General features: G+C 37.9%; 1 protein-coding gene across 1 annotated transcript in view; it reads left to right on the top strand.

Annotated features, from left to right (window-relative positions):
• The window catches only part of LOC101660369 (phospholipid-transporting ATPase ABCA3-like), a 199696-nt gene that overhangs the window by 52759 nt on the left and 123725 nt on the right, over positions 1 to 23212 (top strand). Inside the window, exons 4-6 of the mRNA XM_045285080.1 lie at positions 2991 to 3118; positions 5763 to 5910; positions 18648 to 18826. Of these exons, the coding sequence (XP_045141015.1) occupies positions 2991 to 3118; positions 5763 to 5910; positions 18648 to 18826 (455 nt within the window). The remainder of the gene's footprint in view (positions 1 to 2990; positions 3119 to 5762; positions 5911 to 18647; positions 18827 to 23212) is intronic.

The following is a 23212-nucleotide window of genomic DNA, read 5'->3' as shown; positions in this document are numbered from 1 at the left end:
TCTACTTCTGTGTTTACACTTGACAACCAACAAACTGGAAAATTCGGTTTCACAAAGATATGTTGTTGGAAATGGAAGAAGAAGGCACAACACATTCTCAGACAGAACAGGATATGACTGCAAACACGTGGTCCAGAATTTTGTAACTGGTATTATAGAGAAATCAGTTCCCACCGCATCGCTGTTAATGAGTTCAATGAATTCCTCTCGTGATGTTTCAGGAACATCCTCAACTTTGCCTGTGAATGGGCTTTTGGCAAGTACAAATGGGGTGTCAGGTAATTTTGGAAAGTTCGATGGCATTTCATCTGCAAGCATGTGCAGGTGTTCTTTCACAGAAATGATCATCATAATCCTTTTGTCTGGTTCAGTGTCATGTTCTTCAAAGAAAGTACACAAGTAGGCAACGTGTAAATTTTATTTTCATGCAATTTTTTTTTTGCCAAAGCTGAAGTTTCATTTGGATTGATCAGATGTTTTCAGACAAATGGAGGTATGTTACATTTGGTCCTTGCATTAATAAATTTAACTCCTTCAAGATGGCAAAGATGTCAACCAAGTAAGCTATTTTCTGCAGTTCACTTTTATCGCTGAAAAGTGCTTTGAACTGTGGTCTTGCTTTCTGATTAAAACACATTTTGAGTTCATCACGAAGCTCAAAAACACGTTTTAAAGCGTTTCCTCTTGACTTCTGTGTGAAATAGCAGAACATTATTCAGTGCAACTAAACTCGCTGCACAGTTACAGAAACAGTCAACTGTTTAAAGTGCTCACCTTTACAAAATTGACTGAACTTATGACGCTTTTCATTACTTCTTGTAACTCTTGTGGCAGTGTCTTCATTGCTAATATTTGCCCATGAATCATACAGTGAGTTCCGTTGACTTTTGGTGACTCATTCAGTACCAAATGTTGAAATTCAGATCAACATCCTAGCATAGCTGGAGTACCATCTGTGCAAATAACACACACCTTTTCCTAAGAGATCTTATTCTCTTTCAAAAATGAACCAAGTGTGTCAAATACATCATGTGCAGTAGTTGTCATTTCAATAGGTTTGTAAAAAAGAAACTCATCTTTAAAGTCGCCATCATTAATAGACCTCATGTAAACCAGTAACTGTGAACAGTTGGCAATGTCTGTAGATTCATCAAGCTGGATGCTAAATATTAGAAGTGGAGCAGATTTAATTTCCTGGATTACCTGATTAAGAATATCAGAAGACACGTCATCTATTCTTCTGCTGAAAGTGCTGTTAGATAAGGAAATTGCACTTAATTTTGTAACAAAGTAGTCTCTGATCATAACTCGAACAATGTTTGGCCGCTGGTAACAGTAAATCCTCAGAAGTGCTGTGAGGTTTCATAGCTCTGCCGATTCTGAGTGCCACTGATAGGAAGCTTCGACAGCTGCTACCTTTTGGTTGTGGTACTTGCCACCAGTGTCAAGTCTGGCTTTCTTGAGTCCATCCACTTTGCTTCTAAAATAGTTGGCATCCTTGCCGGCAAAGCTCGGATTCTTGCTATCAAAATGGCGTTTTAGTTTGTTCTGCTTTATAGATTCAGCTTATAGAACTTCACAACAAATAACACATTGAGGTTTCTCAATTCCTGCTGTAATTATTGAGGTAAAATCATACTGTAAAAAATCCTCAGTATATTTTCTTTCCTTAATGTTCTCTATATGATCCATTGTCATGGGATAGTTTGCTAATGCAAATAACGTAACAATAGCTTTAATAATACAATAGATGAAATAATACAAAAGATGATATATGGCATAGTTCAGTCAATACAGTTCATTAAATTTCCTATGATTTACCATTCTCTGTTGTTTTTACGTATCTGTTACTGTCACAAGGGGGCAGTATTCACATCACTGTGCACCCCGCCTCATTCACAATGATATGATTTTTTGTTCTTTGATGCCTGATACCTGATGCTATTGACACCTCATGATCACAGAGGCTGGCGTGCTTCTGGAAGGAGACTGAGTAACAGCCTGCAATACACACATGACACAACCTCGCTTGCTGAAACGGAGGAGGACCAGAAGCACTTGCTGCTGATGAATAAGGAGTACAGCTTTCAGTATGGATTATAACTGAATGTAAAGACAACCCAAATCCTCACAACTGGACCTATAGGTGACATCAGGAGAAATGGAGAAAATATTGATGTTGTCAAGGATTTTATCTTGCTTGGATCCACAATCAATACTTTCAGAAGCAACAGTCAAGGGATCAATTGACCTGGAGTACTGGGTAAATCTGCTGTACAAGACCTCTCTGGAGTGGTGAAAAGCACGGGGTTTACTTTGAGAACTAAGGGCTTCCTGACACAAGCCATTGTATTTTTAGTTGCCTCAGAAGCATGTGAAAGTTGGACATTGAATAAAGAATACTGAGAAGAATTGATGAGTTTGAATTGTGGTGCTGGTGAAAAATACTGAAAGTACCATGGACTGCTTAAAGGATGAATAAGTCTGTCTTGGAAGAAGTGGCCAAGACAGATTTATTTGTCTTTTTAGTAACCCAGGTACTTTCAGTAGTCTTCTCCGGCACCACATTTCAGAAGCATCCGTTCTTCTTCATCTTCCTTATTCCGTCCCCAACTTTCACATGCATATGAGGCAATTGAAGTTACCATGGCTTGGGCCAAACACACCTTAGTCCTCAAAGTAACATCCTGGCTTTCCAATACTCTAAAGAGGTGTTGTGCAGCAACCCTTAGCTTACTTTGATATGCAGTTATTAATAATTATTCTGAACTGTTGGTGAAAAATTTTAAACTCATAAAAATGGTCAGGCACTCAAAATATCTATTAGGTAGTTTTCTAATTACAATATTTGAGTAGCAATGTATTGAAATTTATGATACTTTGAGAGCCTGTGCTTCATGTAAAGTGGTTGACCATCTTACAGATGAGGATTGGCTAATGTGTTTCCTAGGTGCAGTCAATTCATATGTTGTGTTTTTCTCTCTCTCCAGTTATAGGCTTTGCTTCAGAAGACGATTTTGAGAATTACGTTAAAAATATCACTAAAGCAAAACAAATGCTGGCTGCTATTGTTTTTGACCATGAATTCAAAAGCAGTCAGGATCCCCTACCACTTAAGGTGAGAAAGATTTATGTAAAAACCTCATAATCACACTTGAAGTTCAGGCCTTTCATTACAGGAGGGAGGTATTCTCCCACTTTATGTGTCCATGGCCCCAAATCATATTGCTCGTGCGTGGAGTTTAAACACATTTAGTTTACTTCAGTGTCTGTGAAATGTACCCAATGATGATGCAGAAAACGAATTCACTACCTCACAGGCTTTATTTATATTCATACATTGAATCACAAGGAACAAATGACAACTAGAGTATCACTTATACCGCTGCTGAAGTCCACATACCTTTCCAAGGTCTCAAGGCTTCATGTGATAAAGCAGGTACAATTTCACTAGCAGGGAGTCCGACATGGAAAATACCCTCTTTTGAATTAATCACATAATTTTTTCTGTATCGAAATCCAGATAATAACTCTCAGACTGACCTACAATTAGGAAATAAGCAGACACTGAGGAAAAACTTAAAAGCCTCTAGAAAGGAAAGAGGAGGAAGATAAGGACAGTGCTTTGAAGTTGGTGTATCTTGACCAGATTTTACAAATATGTTACCTGATACTGTGGGAAATAAGCAAAATATATGCATAGCCAGATTCTGCGTTTAGGCTACACGTTTATCAATGGTAGACAAAAGTAAGGAATACATTTTGCATTTAGGTTGCGTTGACATGGTTGTCAATGGAAGGAATAAGTAAGGAAATCAGGGATAGGACTTTGGTACTTTTTCATTCTGTAGAATTCTCTTTTAATCCTTGTGCCAATGTCCCTGAGTTAAGGGCGGGGGGGGGACTATTGGTTTAGTGAGGAGAGAGGCCCAACTATGTCCAAAGAGTCTGGTCGAAAGGTTGTATGTGTAGTCTGTAATTTTATTCTTAAGACTGTGATCCTGTGAACTAGTCTCTTCTGACTACACTCACTCTTTTCTTCCCTCATTATTCTCTCTATATATACATTAGAGCTTGAAACACCCCACATTTACATTTTATTGCATTCTTCCTCTGATCTCATGAAGGATTATTTCATACAATCACAATTAGGAGAAGATAAGATTGCTGTTCCAGAGAACTTGGATGACATATACCCACACAGACTGAGTAGCACTGTATTTCATGTCAGTATGCATGGCAGCTGTCTATTTAAGGAAAAATATGTTCATAGTGAGGGACAAGGCAACAACAAGTGGTCTAAAATCGATGGCAAGGAGGGTGTAGGAGGCTTAATAGGGCTTGATCAAGGACAGTGTAATCGAGAGGAATTACTGAAACCCAAATGAAGGCTGAACATGACAGTGGGACAAGAGGAAGGTAAAAGGAAACAGAGGAAAGAACTAGGAGGCAAAGGGCATTTATAGAGGTCTAAATACAGGCATGTACATAGGTAAATAGATCTATGTACATATATTTATAGGTTTAGTATTAAGGTAGCAGATGGACATTGGGCCTCCACTCAAGTACTCCCTCAATGCTAGAACACTTTGTTCTATTAATCTGGCATTCCATGAAGCTCACCTTCCCGACACGATTGCAGAAAACAAAGTGGGTGCATAAGCAAATGTGAAGAAAGCTGATGGTGCCTGGCTATCAAAAGATATAGTGTCTGGGGTCTTAAAGGCTTGAAGACAAACAAGCGGCCATCTAGCTGAGAAGCAACCACATGGAAGCCCACAAGGAAGAAGCACACCAGCCTATGTGATCATGAGGTGTCAATGGGATCAGGTATCAGGCATCAAAGACCCAGAACAAAAAATCATATCATTGTGAATGAGGTGGAGTGCAGAGTAGAGACCCAAAGCCCATCTACAGGAAATTAGACATCCCCATACAGAAAGGTCTCTGGGAGGAGTCAGGGTGAAGTATAGCATGGAAAAAACATACAACTTTCCTCTAGTTCTTTAATGCTTCCTCACACCCACTATCATGACCCTAATTCTACCTTACAAATGTAGCTAGATCAGAGCATGTACACTGGCACAGATAAGAGCTGGAAACACAGTGAATCCAGGACAGATAAACCCCTCAGGACCAATAGTGAAAGTAGCCATACCAGCAGGGGCAGGGGAAGATGGGGGGAGAAAGGAAGAACTGATAACAATGATCTACCTATAACCCCTTCCCAGAGGGATAGACAACAGAAAAGTGAGTGAAGGGAGACGTCGGTCAGTGTAAGACATGAAAACATAATTTATAAATTATCAAGGGTTTAGGAGGGAGTGGGGAAGGAGGTGAAAAATGAGGAGCTGATACCAAGGTCTCAAGTAGAAAGAAAATGTTTTGAGAATGATGATGGTAACAAGTGTACAAATATGCTTGACACAATGGATGGATGGATGGATTGTGATAAGAGTTGTACGAGGCCCTAAGAAAATGATTTAAAAAAATGTGTGCCTTGTGTGCTTACAATACAATATACCCAAGTGTTGTTGACACTTAAATAAAGCAGATCATGACCTTGAGGGAAGACAGATTTAAGAGAAGTCGGCCTAGATATTATGTGCTCAGAGGATATGAGCTTTTACTCTCATGTCCTGATATCCAAATCCACACTGACACTTGTTAGCTTGTCTACAAAATCATATATTGTCATTGGCGCTCTATCACTTATTATTACTTATGTGTAAATATGATTTGTTTCCTATTGCCCTGTCTAGGTAAATTATTATCTGCGTTTGAGTGCTTTCAAAAGGAATACAGAAGAGTTTGATTATCAGCCCCAAACCTGGAGAACACGCTTTCTCTTTCCACCTGTTTCTCCTGGATATCCCAGAAATATGTTTGACCCTCTTGGGGGGGACCCTGGTGAGCAAACCCTTATGCATACTTATTTTAATAGCCTAGTTGTATAGTAAAAGACATCACGTATTTATACTTGTGTTTCTTCAGACTTGTGAGGGAAGCTGGTTTGTTTTTTTTAATTTACTATGGTGGTGATTTAAAATTTTTTTTTCATTTTTAGTGCCCCCAAACCCCTACAGGATTGTATATATTTGAACATTGTATTTATATAGTTGCTCATCATTTTTGGATCATCATTATTGTGTATATCATTACAATTTATGTAAATTTTCTTTGGAAATTTTGCCTCTAACAAACCCTATGAATTTACAAGTATGGACAGAGACTGATTCATTATAGCTGTATGTTATTTTGTTGGGGTGCTGACTGGTAAAACTAGGAATTGTAAGCAAAAATTTATTGCACAAAATATAATGTAGGACTTTGTTATTACCGACAATATTCAAATTACCTTGAGGAGATTATTCAACCAAAGAAACAATTTAACATAATTCTTAAAAATCTGAAACAACCTACATCTTGAAAGATGGTAAATGACTAACAGAAGTATGAAATATAACTCTATAGATCATTGTGTAGTCATTAAATATTCACCATGAAATCTAAAGAACCAAGATTCAGAACTCTATTATAAAATTGTAACTATGCAAACTACATGTGCATCAGCACACAATTAGAATAGATTAAAGCATGAAAGTAATTGTGATATTAAACTGCCAAGATTGCCTTTGGTGTTCTGTTTTGAACAATTGCTTTTCCAGTCTATAGTTCAAAAATGAATCTGATGTCTTTCCCAATTTATGTTGCTGCATTTTGAACTTACTTTAGGTATTACTTTACACGTCAGTTTGGTGACAATATTAGCAAGTTCAATAAACCTAAAAGTTTACAATTGACTAAAATGAGGATACAAAAACCCAAATGCACTGCTAAAGGAATGATGCATACTCTGATGGGACCAGGTTGACAGTGTGTGAGTGTTAGTCAAATTAAGAATATGTTCCTGGGTAAAGATCGTAAAGAAACTATTTTATGTATCCATAAAAATATTCATGACACTGTTGTCTGTTATGGCAAAGACTTAGAAACAATCATGGTAGCCGATTATGAAGACTAAATTAGATGTACACATAAACCATCTTAAAAATATATAACTAAATGAAATATATAACAAATTTTATTTGCATGAATTAAGATATATGCAAACAAAATAGCTACACATTTTGGAACACATGCAAACATGAAAGTAATCCTCTAAAGCCTTAGAATGGTTGGTGGAGAGACAAGATATATAGTACTATAAGATAATAAATAAACAAAACAGATCAAAGGGCAAGGAACAATGTATCATGAGCTAAAGCAAAAGATACACTCAGCCCTCACCATCTAAGTAAAAATTTTGCTGAAGATAATTAAAAAATAGTTGCTGCAGTACAACCCCAGGGAGCTTGCCTGAAATTCAAGCCAGATGCAGTACAGGATGGTGACACAAGGGATATCATTGTTGATGTCAGATGGATCTTGGCTGAAAGCAGAGAATACCAGAAAAAGTTTATTTGTGAGATTTTAAAAAGACCATTATGCAGCATTAGTTCACCACACTTGTGCCAATATGTTTGATTTTGGGGTGGGGGGAAGCTGCCACTTTGGCACCTTCTTTACAAATGTTATTGTTCACTTTGTAAGTTTTTCTTGTTGTTTGGCTGCAAGATGATGCCTTGGGCCCAGTGCAGTTCCGAGTTTGAAGGATATCTACAGGCCTTAACCTCATAAATTGCACTGATCTCCATCAGATCAATCTGGTCCCTCTTTATGATTTTAAATTTTGTGTTGGGAAAATCCAGGGGGACTACAAAAGCAGATACTTACACTTTATCCTGGGTGAGGGGCTATCATAAAGAAGTTTTACTTGCCAGCTGGTCACTGGTTTATTTTATTTTATATTCTCTAAAAGGAGTGGAAGGCTAAATAAAGTTGGGAATCTATGGTGTTACTGAATACTTCCTTCACCCCAAATCTCCTGACACAGAAGTCTTTACTATTGAATCCTGTCCAACTCTAAGGTGATGCGTTCTTACACTAATATGAAGACTATAGAAATAGGAAAACACTACCAATTTTCCATATGAGCTAATCATACCTTTAGTACACAAAACACACAAGCCCTTAAAATAATAATAAGAAAATTATAGATAAATAACCTTCATCAATGTAACAGTAAAAAAATCTAACCAAGTATTGGTAAATTAAATCCTGTAATATATAAAAAGAATAACATATGGAGACCAATAGGTTCTATCTCATGAGTCTTAGCACCTTTGGAAAATAAACTATGAGTAAAAACATGTCATTTTAGATGCAGAACAAACATACAAATTAACAGTAAAGATAGAAAAACAAACAAACAGGAAAAAAATAAAAAACCTCAAGTTGTGGTTTTATCTTAGAAATGCACAAGGAAAAGCTAGCTGAACAATGGATTAGAAGCCATAAAAAAAACAAAAAACCAACAACTAAGTCTCACAGTGCACAGGACAGTCTCGGAATCCTGAGGCAGATACTGAGAGAAATAGGACTTTAAGCATTTGCTTAATTGGGACTGGGAAAATCCATATAAGTTGATGAAAGGATTAAACTAGACATTTTCAAAAGTTGTTGAATGCAATTTGAAACCCTTGGGTGCTACACATGTAGAGGGATTTGCAACATCTTACCAGCTCTTCTTGGTTCTCATAGGAAATATTGGGGAACGTCTTGAAAAACTTCCCTCATGTTGCTGGCTAGGATCATGAAATAGCAACCAACGCTATCCCCCTAAAGAGCTAATGCCTTAATCTGCAGAGAGAGCAACAATAACAGAATCTCACTTCAGAGCACTCATGGAAACCAGCTGAAGAAGGGAACCTGGGAAGAGAGGAAGCTATCCCTAGGAGAGGCCCAGGATTAAGAACTAGGTCTAATTGAAGAAGAGGCAGAAACATTTGTGAAGGTCCTGTCTCTGAGATTCAGCAGCCCAATGTGAGCGTAAGCCTGAAGCATAGTACATCAGAGAATGCTCCCTTCTCTTCCTGCTAACATGACACTAAGTATCAGGTCAACATCACAGTGGAATGGAGCTGGGAGAGCTACAAGAGACAGGTTCTCTGTGGAGCAGCACAAAGTGACAGCCCAAGCCCACATAGAACAGAATAACAAACCTTTTGGTGAAGTAGCCAAACCCTAAACACTAGTGTATTAGTCTGGGTACTTTAGAGAAACAAATCCACAGAAACTCATGTGTATAAGAGAGAATTTTATATACAGGGTAAGTGCACATCAAGAAAACATCCCAACCCAGTGCTGCCCAAACCCACAAGTCCAACATTAACCCATATGCCCAACACCAATCCACAAAGTCCTCCCCCATCTCACAAAACACATGCGATGACACCGACTGCAGGAGGAAAGCTGAATCAGTGAGCGTGTAAGCATCTCAGCGCTGGCAGAGGTCTCCACACGGCTGCTCCAGCACCCAGGGCTGCATTGGGGTAGGTCCATGCGGCTTCTCCTCAGGGATGTCTTGCATGAAGTGAGCCTTGCCAGCTGAAGCAGGGAACTGGCTAAGGCAGCTGCACCCTGGTCCGACCATCATGAATCAAGAGACCTGAGAGCTAGAAAGATGAGGCTCACCGAGCCATTTATCCCTCCGCCCTTCAATGCCCCCACATGTATTTATCGGCCAGGTTGACACAATAAACTTTATATCAACTAGGTATCACTCACCGGAAGCATTGGAAGTCAACAGTATTGTGTTAAGGAGAATGTCAAACTGGATTTACAACAGATAAAGATGAACACAAATCCCTACATTGGCATAAAGGCAGGTTTCTCTCAAAGCATCTTTAAAAAGTTTACTAGATCCTCTACTCTGCCAAACCACATGCCTGTCTCTCAACAAAAGGAAGTGGTCAGTAAGACCATCCGCTGAAGAATCATTCTTTTTTGGTTGTTGCTTGATGCTGTGTCTCTAGACAACAAACAAGTGGCAATAAGGGATTTGTGAGAAGACAGAAAGTAGTAAATATGAAAAAAGAGAGAAAGTAATAAATATGTTACTTGAGGGCTTAAAAACCCTGTGTACGAGACAGACACAGACTTGATCAGAAGCATTTCCTAGTGTGTCACCACTTTTCCCTCAGAGCCCAGTGTTGGGTATAACGATTTGTATCTGTAAAAGAGGTTGGGGAAATTCCCACAAGGCGGGAGGTAAGCAGACATATTACATAATCCCTCTACAAGAAGGACATGACATATCAGACGAATCAGTTGTGGGTAATCATCCTGGAACCCTGAGGTTCAGAGGAAAGGATAGACAAGTAGATTGAATTCCAACTAGAAGAAGCAGCTTAACAAAAGTATCGAGAGAAGAGAAAGATGGGTGAGTTGTTGTATGACCTGACGTCACAATGATCTCTCCTTGCTCAGGACCAGCACAAGAGCCTACACCAGAGCCTGAGGATGAAAAACAACAACAACGAAAAAAATCATTACGTTTTAGCTGTTGTTTGTTTGCTTATTTAAAAAAAAATCATTTTCTTTGGGAACATTGTTTTTATTCTCTTGGTTTCCTCCACCCTGTCGTCCACCCCCTCTCCTGACAAGACTGGAGATGGAAACCATGTTCACACAGTCTGCCCCATACCCATTCCTCCTGAAGCCACACTTACTGGGCAAGGGCCACTATCCTCAGCTGTACCATGTCATTTCTTATTCATATCTATACAGGACTTTGGGGCCAGTAAATCTTTTCTTTATTTTTTCCCTCTTAACAGTTTCATTGAATCCTACTTCATAGACCATACAAATGAATGGTTTAAATAAGTGAAAAAGTATTTGTGCATTCATCACCTCGAACATTTTTTTAGCATCTTCTTAATTCTTGTACGCTTTATTATTAGCTCCTCAATACTCCCAACCTCCCCTGCTGTAACCCTAAGGAAATAGTAATTTAGTAACTGTCTCTGTAGATTTACCTATCAAAATTTCATATAGAGACAATAAAATAAAACCCACAGAAAAACCTAAATCCAAGAGAAAGCAGAAAATAATAGTGACGGGAACAAATTACAAATGGGCCCAAAGGGAAAGGAAATGATGATTTGTTAAATTTTTACCTAACCATATCTGCAGTAAGAGGCCCCGGGGGCATCATGGTTACACTTGGGCCTGATAACACAAGGTCAGCCATTTGGAACTTCTAACGGTTCCAGAGGAGGAAGACATGGCCTTCCACTCCAGGAAAGATGTAGTCTCAGACATCCACAGGGGCCGTTCTGCTGTGTTCATTAGGGCTGCCGTAAGTTGAAGTCAACTTGATGCTACCAAGTTGGTAGTGGTCCATTTTCTGGTGGACTTGACCTGAAAGACAGACTATTCGCATTCCTTGCCAAGGTGGTGGTGGTTAGGTGCCATCTAGTCTGTGCTGACCTGTAGTGACCCTAAGCACAGCAGTGCACAGTCCTGCGCCATCCTTAAATTGTTCCTGTATTGGAGCCCACTGATGCACCACTGGGTTGAGCTGTCTCCTTGAGCACCTTCCTTTTTTTTTTTTTTTGCTGCCCCACCACTTTACCAAACATGATAGTCTTCTCCAGGGACTGTCCCTCTTGGCCATATGCCCAGAGAATGTAAGACAAAGTCTTGCCATCCTTGCCTCTAAGGAGCACTCAGGCCTTCTTCCAACACAGATCTTTCACATGCATGTGATGCAATGGCGAATACCCTGGTCTGGGTAAGCCACACCTTAGTACTCAAAGTAACACCCATGCTTCTCATTATTCTAAAGAGGACTTGTGCAGCAGATTTATCTAATGCAACATGTCTTTTGATCTCTTGGCTGCTACTTCCATGAGCATTGATTGTGGATCCAAGTAAGACAACATTCTTGGCAACTTCAACCGTTTCTCCATTTATCAAGATGTTATCTTTTGGTCCAATTGTGAGGAGTTTGGTCTTTCTTACATTGAGCTGTAGCACATGCTGAAGGCTGCATCCTTGATCTTCATCAGCAAGTCCTGTAAGTCCCCCTCACTTTCCGAAAGCAAGGCTGTGTCATCTGCATATCTCAGGTTGTTAATAAGCCTTCCTCCAGTCCTGATGCCACTTTCTTCTTCGTATAATCCAGCCTCTCTGATGATTTGCTCAGGATACAGATGGAATAAGTATGCCGAGAGGATACAACCCTGACACACAACTTCAGATTGAACAAACATGGTGAAAGGATACAACCGTGACGCACATCTCTGTTGATTTTAAACCATGTATTATTCCCTTGTCCTGTTTGCACGACTGCTTCTAGATCCATGTACAAGTTCCTCATGAGCACATGAAGTATTCTGGAATTTCCATTTTTCTCAACATTATCCACAGTATATGATGGTCCACATAGTCGAATACCTTTGCATACTCTATAAAACACAGGTGACATCTGTCTGGTATTCTCTGCTTTGAACCAAGATCTATCTGACACCAGCAATGATATGCTTTGTTCCACATCCTCTTAATCTGGCCCGAACTTCTGGCAGACCCTGTCAATGTACTGCTGCAACCATTGCCGGATGAACTTAAGCAAAATTTACTTGCATGCAATATCCGTGATATTACTCTATAGTTTGAACATTCTGTTGGGCCTCCTTTCTTTGGCATGGGCACAAATATGGGTCTCTGCCAGTCGGTTGGCCAGGTAGCTGTCTTCCACATTTCCTGGCATAGAGGAGTGAGTGCTCCCTGTGCTTCTTCAGCTTGCTAAACATTTCAATGAGTAGCTCATCAATTCCTGGAGCCTTATTCCTGGCTAATGCATTCAGTGCAGTTTGAACTTCTTCCTTCAGCACTGTAGGGTCTTGCTCAGTTGCTGCCTCTGGAAAGGTAGAATGTTGATTCGTTCTTTTTGATACAGTGACTCTGTGTATGCTGTCCATCTTCACTAGATGCTTCTTGCGTCATTCAATATTTTTGTGTACAGAATCTTTCAAGATGACAACCTGAGGCTTAAATTTTTTCTTGTGTTTTTTCAAGATGCTTCCCTTTCAGCCTTTTAATTCCAGGTCCTTGCACATTTCATTATAATATTTGGCTTTGTCTTCTTGAGCTGCCCTTTGAAATTTTCTATTTAGCTCCTTGACTTCGTTATTTCTTCCATTTGCTTTAGCTACTTTATGATTAAGAGCAAGTTTCATGGTCTCTTCTAATATCCATGTTGATCTTTTCTTTCTTGCCTATCTTTTTAATGACCTTTGGCTTTTTCTGTGAAGGATCGTCTTGATGTCCTCCCCCAGCTCATCCCTTTTTCTGTCATTAGTGTTCAATGCATCAAATCTGTTCTTCAAATATTCTCGAAATTTAGGTGGGATAGACTGAAGGTCATATTTTGACTCTTGTGGACTTGTTTCAATTTTCATCTGCTTTATCCTGAACTAACATATGAAAACGTGATGGTTTGTTCCACAGTCACCCCCTAGCCTGGTTTTAGCTGCTGATAAGGTATTTTCCCACAGATGTAGTCAATTTGATTTTTGTGTATTCCATCTGAGGAAGTCTATTTTTATAGTCTGCTTTTATATTTAATATATTTTGTGTTGTTGAAAGTTATTTGCCATGAATAAGGCATTGGTTGTGCAAAATTCTATCATGTGATCTCCAGCTTCATTTCTATCACTAAGTTCATGTTTTCCAACAACTTTTCCTTCCTCTTTGTTTCCAACTTTTGCATTACAATCACCAATAATTATCAATGCACCTTGATTACATGTTTGATCAATTTCTGATCCAAGTAATTGATAGAATTCTTCAGTTTCTTCATCCCTAGCTTTTGTGGTTGATACATAAATTTGAATAATAGTTGTATTGATTGGCTTTCCTGGAAGGTGGATAGATAGATATATTCCTATCACAAACAACATTTTACTTAATGATGGATTTAGCAAGATCCTTTCTGACGATGAATGCCACACTTTTCCTCTAGATTGTATTATTCCGGGATAGTAAATCATCTGATTTTATGATTCAAAATGGCCAATATAAGTTCATTCAGTTCACTAATGCCTGCTGTACTGACCTTCATGTGGTCCAGTTCATTTTGACCTTTTCCAATTTCTCTAAATTCGCACTTCACACATCCAAGTACCGATCCTTAGAAGATTTTTGTAGATGGTTCTCCTTAACTTGAGCTGTGCCCCATCAGCATAGGAAGACCACAAGGGCTCCACTCCCCAAGGCTTTCCTCAACTCACATCACCAAGAAATCAGCATCTCTTCCATCAAATTTCGCCGTGCCCATGGGCTGGAGGGGCCCATCTGCCGGCAGTAACTGCTACAATGTTCTGCTTCCTTTGTCTAGGCGTTCACTAGTTGGCAGCACTACAGAGCTGTCCACAAGGCTTTCAATGGCTGCTTCATGTGAAGTGGGACGCAAGTCCTTCTTTGTTGTCGGTTCTTGGTCTGGAAGCTCCGCTGAAAGCTGTTCACTTGGTTGACCCTGCTGGCATTTGAAACACCAATGACACAGCCCACACAGCATCACAGCCACACACAAGCCACCACAGTAGGACAAGCTGACAGACAAGTGGTGGTCCTGCCCAATAGTCTGAAGGAATTGAATGGTGGCTTAATTCAGATGGGCACTCTGCAAATGGATTTTAGGCTTTCACTGTCATCCACAGTTGAGACTAAAAGTCTCTACAGGTACAGATAACTCCATCTTTCTCCCTCAGAGTACTTGTTGATTCAAACTCCCAATCTTGCAGTTAGCAGTTCAATCCACCTGACAGCACCACTAGGGCTACTTTTTTCAATAAATAGCTGAAAACATCTACTCGGAGAACTGCACACTCACATTCTCTACTATCACCACTAGGAGACAGGTGGTGAGTTGTTAAGATCTCACCAACATACAGTCATAAGTTAAATACAGCTACAACACCCCAACAATGTCTCAGCAATTACATGATTTCAATTCATATGTAGAAACAAGCCATAGTAGCTCAAACAAGTCACCAAAACACAGCCAGAAAGCCTTTCAGAGGAAGAAATTCAAAGGAATCATCTAATTGAGAGACAGATCATGAAAGCTACAGACAAAAGCTAGACAACCCAGCAGGGTTGATGGAGAAACTTTAGAAGAATCAAGAAAACACTTGACCAAAGTGACAAAACAAATGAATAATTTGAAGCCACACAAAAACAGCAAATAGAAAACCAGAAGATTAAATCTGAGATTTTGAAAATAGATAATACATTGACTAAGCAGTAGAGTAGAATTGAATCACTAGGAGTTTTCATTAGTAAGCCTGGAAGAGAAACTTTCAATACTCATCTACAAGAGGAATAAAAAAAGAAAAGAATTTTAAAAATCAGAAGGCTCAGAATTATGTGGGACATCATCAATAGGAATGTTACATATGATACAAATTCCAGATTAGGAAGATTAAAAATAAAAGCACAGAGAAAATTGTCCAAAAGTTGTTGAAATAAAACTTTCCTAAGATCCTGAAAGATGATAAGATATTCATTCAAGAAGCTAAACCAACCCCAAACAGGATAGGTTCCCCCTGTCTCCCCAAATCACCACAATGTGTTATTATTAAGCTTTACAAAACCAAAGACAAAGACTTCTGAGAGTAGCTAACTTCTGATAAATGAACAGCTACCTACAAAAAGAAACCAATTAAACTAAGCTCTGATTTCTCAGTAGAAACCATGCAGGTAAGAAGACAATGGCAGGACATACAGAAATTCTGAAATTAAAAAAAAGCCAACCAAGATATGCTCAGCAAAATTATCCCTTGATCATGTTGGTGAAATTAGAACATCTCCCAATAAACAGAAATTAAAGAAAAATTTTAAATAAAGAAGCAAGCAAACAAACAAAAAACTAGATCAATCTTATAAAAGATACTAAGGGGAGTTTATTGGACAGAGAACCAATAATAGCAGACAGCAATGTGAACTTTATAGACATGAAAGAAAAAGAAGGGAAAAAAATCCAGATGTCAACCCAGATTTATAATTACACAAAGTAAAACAAGTGTACAAGAATGCATATAGAGAATCAGACATACCAATTGCTAATGAAAATAATAGCAAGGAAAATAGATTTCAATCTCTCTGCATCCCCTCCAGCATTTTAAAAAAATTAGGCTTTAATTTCTAGTGCAAGGTAATATCATTGTTTTGTTTTGTATCTCTAGGATGGCTAATGATTGTGAATATTTTTCACGTGTTTGTTAGCCATTTGAATGTCATTGTCAGTGAATTGTTTGTTCTTGTCTTTTGCCCAGTTTTAAATGGGATTATTTAATTTTCTTATTTTAATATCTTCAATATTCTAATAGAATTTTTGAAATTGTTTTCTTGTTCAATGTATTGTTGCTAAATATATTTTTTTCCTGTCCACGGGTTCTCTTTTTACTCTTTTGATGAAGTAAAAAATAAATATTGAAGTCAAACATCAATGTTTCATTTTATAAGGTCCAGTCATCTATTTCGTCTTCTACTGTGTTAGTCTGGGTAGACTAGGGAAACAAATCCATAGAAATTCATATGTTTGTAAGACAAATTTTTATATAAAGGGTAATTGTACATTAAGAAATCATCCCAACCCAGTCCAGTCCAAGCCCATATGTCTACTATTAGCCCATATGTCTGATACCAATCTATAAAGTCCTCTTCAGATTCATGAAACACATGCAATGACGCTGAATGCAGGACAGTCACAGGCCAGTGGATAGAAAGTCTTTGGATCTAGTGGTGGTGTAAGCATCTCAGTGCTAGCAGGGGTTTCCATGCACCTTCTCCAGCACCCAGAGCTGCATCAGGGCAGGTCCATGTGGCTTCTCCTTAGGGATGTCTTGCAGGGGTCTGCCTTGTCAGTAGTCTCCAAGGGAGTGAGCGTAGAGAGAAAATGTGTCTCCCTGCTCCAAGGAGGAAAAACAGGGATTCCCAGAATCCTTAGGAGAAGGCCATGCCCACACAGAGGCCTCATTGGCTATATCCTGATTGACAGCCTAGACTCCACCCTTGTACTCTTAATCCTCAAATTGACACCACATCTACTGTGTATGCCTTCTCCATATATTTAAAGAGGATATTTATTAAGTCTTAAATTAAGACAATGCAGTATAAAGGCATATACTCCAGATGAATGAGACCATTAGCATGATGTCTTAATGGGGTCCAAGGAGTAGGGTACTTTTTCTCATCCATTCTATTCAGCATATTACTGAAAGTCATAAGCTATGTTAGAAAAAGAAAGAAAAGTTAACAAGCCTGGAAACGAGGAAGTGAAATTTATTTGCAAATGACATAAATGTCTGCAGATAATGTGAAGAACCTAAAAAACAATACTTCAACCAATAATTTAATACAAATTTCAAGATAAAAGGTTATTATACAAAACTAAATTATAAATCTACACCCCAAATTCCAAAGTATTTCTGAAAGCAAATTTAAAAAGGCTTAAATAAACAGTGAGATATTATTTAATTGAAGGACTCAAAATAGATCAGATGTAAATGCTCCTATAGTTAATACAGAGAGTCAATGCACTCACAATCAAAATCCGAATAGACTTTCGTGAAGATATTGACAAGCTTATTGTAAAATTTGTGTGGAAAGGCAAAGGATCTGAAATCGACACAAGGATCCGAGGAAGAAAATGTTGGAAGACTTTCTTTTATTTGAAGACGTACCATAAAGGCTACATACAATAGTCAAAATATTGTCATATTGGTGTAAGCATGAGCAAATAGACCAATGGAAAAAATAAGGTGTTGGAAATTAAGTCACACATATACAATCACTTGCTGTTCCATGAAAGTGCCAATATAATTCACCAAAGAAAGGAAATGCTTTCGACAAATAGTGCTGGAACAAGTTGGCATCCATATGGAGAAAATGAATCTTGATTTGTATCTAACAACCAACAGAAAAATTAATGTAAGATGATTATAAATTTAATGTAAAAGTTAAAATCATAAAGATTCTGAAACAAAATATAAAGAATTTGAGTGAGACCATGATGCATTGAGACACAAAGCATTTGTTATAGAAGAAAAAAGTCAATAAATGGGACTTTATTAAAATTAAATACTTTGCTTATATGAAACTATTAAATAAAAAGGCAAAGGTCAGCAGGCAGAAAATATGTCAGCATGAACATCCGACACAGGATTTGCATTCATAATGCATAGCATAAAAGATTTTTAGAAATAGTTTCTAGATACCACGGTAATGCCAAGTTTCTAAAGTTTTTAAGTGATTACTCTTAATTTCTGTACTAAAATCATAAAGCAGTAAGAATTGTTTGTGTATTGACACAGGTTTAAGGACCATATGTTGGGTGGCACTACCTTATTGATTATAAGTTCACAAAATTTTCTGTTTATTATTTCTTTTATGAGCTTCATTTCTTTTTCAAATGTTCAAAGTGCTGAAGAAAAAATTTTTTACCTATCCAATGATAAACTAAATGATCATTCATTTCAATTGATTGAAATTATAGAAATCAATTCTGTAATAGTATGTGATATTTTATTTCTGGGATACTAGTTGCTTTTAGACAGTATTTATTACTTATGTGTTTAGGCCTACTTTCCAAAATGTATATTACAGCATTTGGCTTTGTTATTTGTCTTTGATGTACGTAATTTGGTTTCTGAGCTACTTCTTGGTCTGTTGTACTTACCCTTTGTTTTCTCCTTTAGGGTACATCATGGAAGGGTTCCTCCTCTTGCAATATTTTGTGGATAAGGCCATCATGTTGTATCATAACAAATCGGGTGCAGACATCTTGCAAGATGTTACCATTTATGTTCAACGATTTCCAAACCTAAAACATAAACAAGATACATTCTTTAAAGAGTCTATTACTTTTATTCCATTGGTAGTCTTGTTTATGTTTTCTATTAATCATTTTACCCTCGTTCGATCCATTGTGTGGGAAAAGGAAAACAGATTGAAGGTAATTCCATTTTTCTCTTGATAGAGTTTCTGTAGAATGAATGTATGTTGGGTCTGAGGGACAAATTTATGTGGAGGGTTGGATTATATCTGCACATTCAGCATTTAAAGATGGTAACATTTCAGTAGCAGCCAAGTAGTGAGCACATACATTTCTTGACAATTTTGTAAGATTTTATGCTTTTATCAAAATTGTTAGTTTAGATTTCTAGTCTGTTTTTCTAAAAGACTACTCTCAAGAATATTACAGATTGAACTTAAGTGCCAAATACCCTAAAAATCTTTTTGGAATCAGGTAGGCTACAAAAAGATAATCAAATAGGATTTTGGAATCATATCATGATGAATTAAAAATCTAATTAATTTACAAGATTCTGTGAGTCTGTGATTTTTGCTTTTACCAATTACTAATCTCTGAAATTTTCTCTTCATAGCAACCTGGGTACAGCAGAGCCAAACACCACAGCCTCCTCACAATCGTTCTTATTTAGGGCCCATTATCGCAGCCACGGTGGGAATTCATCTTATCAAGGGCCTTCCTCTTTTTCACTGCCTCTCTCCTTCATCAAGCATGACTTCCTGTCCCAGGAATTGAGCTCTCTTGATAACGTAACCAATGAATGTGAGACAGAGTCTAGCCTTCCTGCGTTCTGAGGAGCATTCTGGTTGTACTTCTTACAAGACAGATTAGTTTGTTCTTTTGGCAATATGTGGCATTTTCAATACTCTTCGCCAGCACCATAACGCAAATGCATCAATTCTTCTTTGGTTCTCTTTACTCGATGTCCAGTTTTCACATGTGTATGAGGCAGTATAAAATACAACTTGTCTGACAGTGGGTCGTCCTGTGGTGGCTTGTGCTTGCTGAGATGTTGGGAGATATGTCACTGGTATTTCAAATACCAGCAGGGTCACCCAAAGTGACCAGGTATCAGTAGAGCGTCCATCCGAAGAACAGATGGCGGAAGAGGGAATATGCTCTCACCTTGGAGGAAGGAGCCACTGAAAACCTTAAGGACAGCAGCCGAACATGGTCAAATGACCCGTTAGGATCTGTCAATTACCACACGTTGATCAACAGCATGTTGTGTTAAGATCAGAGACTTTGTAATTTGGCGTTAAATTATTCATCCAGCCAGCCATTTGTTCAGTGATTACTCATTTATTTATATAACCTTCCCTAACTATTTATTTTGTTTCAGAGACCCCGGTAAATCAGATGGTTGAATCTGAGCTCTAGGACTTATTGGATCTATAATATATTATATAACTCTACTAACTCATGTGTACATCAGGTTTAATAAAACCTAACTTGCAGCGCTGATGGAATGTTAAATGAGCTGTGTGAAAAATTATCATCCCCCCAATTACTCATAACCTACCATTGTGAGGTATAATGAGGACGATAGGTAGAATGCTTACTGCAGTGGTTGGCACACAATGACTGTTCAGTGTCTGTTAGCTGTAATTATTGAAAGCATCATCTCTCCATCGATCTCCTTTGTGCAATCATGAGCTATGTCATTTGCTTCCTTTATTAATGGTCACACTACTCTTCAGGCCAGGCTAACATTATTACTTAATTATCTAGCTCAGGGTTCTTGTCAATCATCTCCCTCTCCACTGTCTCCCATCTACCTTGTATACTGTTGCCAGATAATTGTCCTAAAACATGGATAACTAGATAAACATGCATTTTAGAAACTCCTTATTGACCCTGAAACTCCATTTAAACATATAAAGTTTCTAAGGTTTGGTTCACATCTACTGCTCATTTTGGGGGGTGATGTTTTGTTTTTTGTTTTTTACTGTTTCTTGCTTTAGTCCAATAAAACATTTTATTTCCTCTCAGGCAAATATTAGTGACTTATTCTGAAGTTTGTTTCCTCTGTTTATAATGCTCTTTCCTTTCTTTTCTGATTGGGGGAACAAAGTGTTAATTTTCCAGTTAGCTTTCATGGCTACCACATCCTTGTTGATATTCCTCTTTAATTCTCAACTATAACAACATTTCTTCCTTTTTATTTTCACAGTATAATAGACAAATTCAATTATATGTCTTGTAATACTTTTTACTTTTAAACTTTTTCATTGAACATACAGAGAAGTATGCAGAACACAATTGTGCTTATTTAAAAATTCTTGAAAATTCATGGACCTTTTGATTGCCATACACATTTTAGAATCAGCTTAACAATTAAAAAAACACTACTAGAAATTTTACTAGGAATGCAAATTAGGATTGACAGCCCATAATAATAAAATTTCCAATTCATGAATATAGGATATTCTTTTATTACAAGATTTTTAAATTACATTTTGTATCATGTAAGTTTTTGTGTAAATATCATGTACATTATTCATAGAATATTTTTCTTGGTAGTTTATTATTTTTAGTGTTATTGCAATTAATAATCCTTACTCATTTTCTGCATGTTGCAAACATATAAGAAACCAATTTTTATATTCATTCTATGTTCACCAACTTTGCTAGACTTTCTCATTAATTCTAACAATTTTAGATGAACAAACCATATTGAGGTTAATTTTCCTTCTCTCTTCTCTTGCTGTCAAACGGATTCTAGCTGGTAGTGATAGTGTCTGTTACAGTGTGGAACTGAGCCCCTTAGGGTGTTCTTGCCTAAGTGGTAAACCTTTCTTCAATGGCACAAACCACCACCATTTTTATTAATATCCAAGCACAAGCTTTCTGTGCCACTCAGGTACAAGGAAAGTTTTATTTCTTCTCAATCATTTTACCTTTTTTCCCTTTTTCTCACCTTTTTTGCACTGCCTTGTCTTCACTTGCTGTTTGCTCTACTATCTTAAGTGCAACATGAAATAGAAATGGCAATATAGATATCCTTTCATCATTTCTGATTTCAGAAAGAAAATATTCAACATCTACCTTTAACTTTACTGTAGGTTTTATGTAGAGACCTTGATTAGGTTAGGAAAGCATTCTTTTGGTACTCGTTTGCTAAGGCTTTTGTTTGCGTGTGAGCTGATTCTGTGTTTTGGTAGATGGTTTTTCTGTTTTTTAAGATGATTGTATGATTTCTCCCTTTTGGTGTTAAAGTGGTGAATAAAATAATACATTTCTATTGTTGAAAATATGCACAAGAAATTATACACTACTTCAACAAATTTTACATATATCATTCAGTGATTCTATTCTTCAAGTTGTGCAAACATTCTCACCCTTCTTTTCCAAATCATTCATTCCTGGTTGACATAACCCTCTCTCCCCAGGGATGTATCTAAACTCATGGGTTTCAGTTGTCAGTTTGGTCAGTAGATTGCTCTCAGGGCTTCATCCAGCCTCAGTGCCTCCAGAAAGGATGGAATCCAGGAAAATTTGATATTATGTTGGGATTTCCCCCCTTTTGTTCAGTACTCCTTTACAGAATCATTGGTCCTAATGTTTGATAATAGTGCTCATGCACCATCCACTTTTCCTGGTCTCATGGCAAAGAAGGCAATTGTTCATAGAGACCATTGGCCATGCATTCCATTTCCTCCTCCTATTTCTGACTCAGGAACTCTGGTAACAGAGGGGTGACATACTTGGCTGCTAGCCCAAAGGTTGGCATTAGAACACACCAACTCCTCAATGGGAGAAAGTTGTGGCAAGTGCTTCCAAAAAGATTGCAGTTTGGGATATATGTATATATCTGTAAAACAATAAGAAGGAGAAGGAGGAGACGATGGCGGCACTGTGGTTGCTTATGCACAAATATACACATGGCAGGGTTTCTTGCTTTAGTGGTTTTGAGTCCTGGTTTCATAGGACATCTCAGTTAATTGGCCTCCCAGTTTATTGTGTAGTATCTAAAATCCTAAAAAGCTTGCATATTGCCACCCAAGGTACAACAATTGGCTTCTATTTGCCTGAAACAACAGAGGAAGGAGAGTCAGGAAAAATGAAGGCAAAATGCACTTCTTTAGAGTCAATTCCCAGTCACAAGCGATTTTACAGGACAAAGCAGAACTGCTTCCTAGGGTTTCCTCAGATTGTTAGAACGTGGTTGTATTATTTTCACATCCCCCCAAGTAAGGAATGAGCACTCCCGATGCTCCGTGTTCTCATGAGCACTTGGTGTTCTCAGTGTTTAGATCGTGGCCTTTCGTTCAACTTGAAGTATAGTGGCATTTCACTGTTATTTAGATCTGTGACTCCCCTAAGTCAGGGGTTGGTGAACTTTGCTTCATGAACCACCTGTGGCTCTTTTGGTATATACATGTGGCTCTGAAGTAAAATTGAAATCATTTAAGAGATTATTCAGATAAAGGTGATTTCATTTGTTTG

The sequence above is a fragment of the Echinops telfairi genome, unplaced genomic scaffold (genome assembly GCF_000313985.2).
Source record: "Echinops telfairi isolate 266 unplaced genomic scaffold, ASM31398v2 ScPeMD7_5;HRSCAF=22, whole genome shotgun sequence".
Taxonomy (NCBI): Eukaryota; Metazoa; Chordata; class Mammalia; order Afrosoricida; family Tenrecidae; genus Echinops; species Echinops telfairi.
This window is presented reverse-complemented; position numbering and strand designations above follow the sequence as displayed.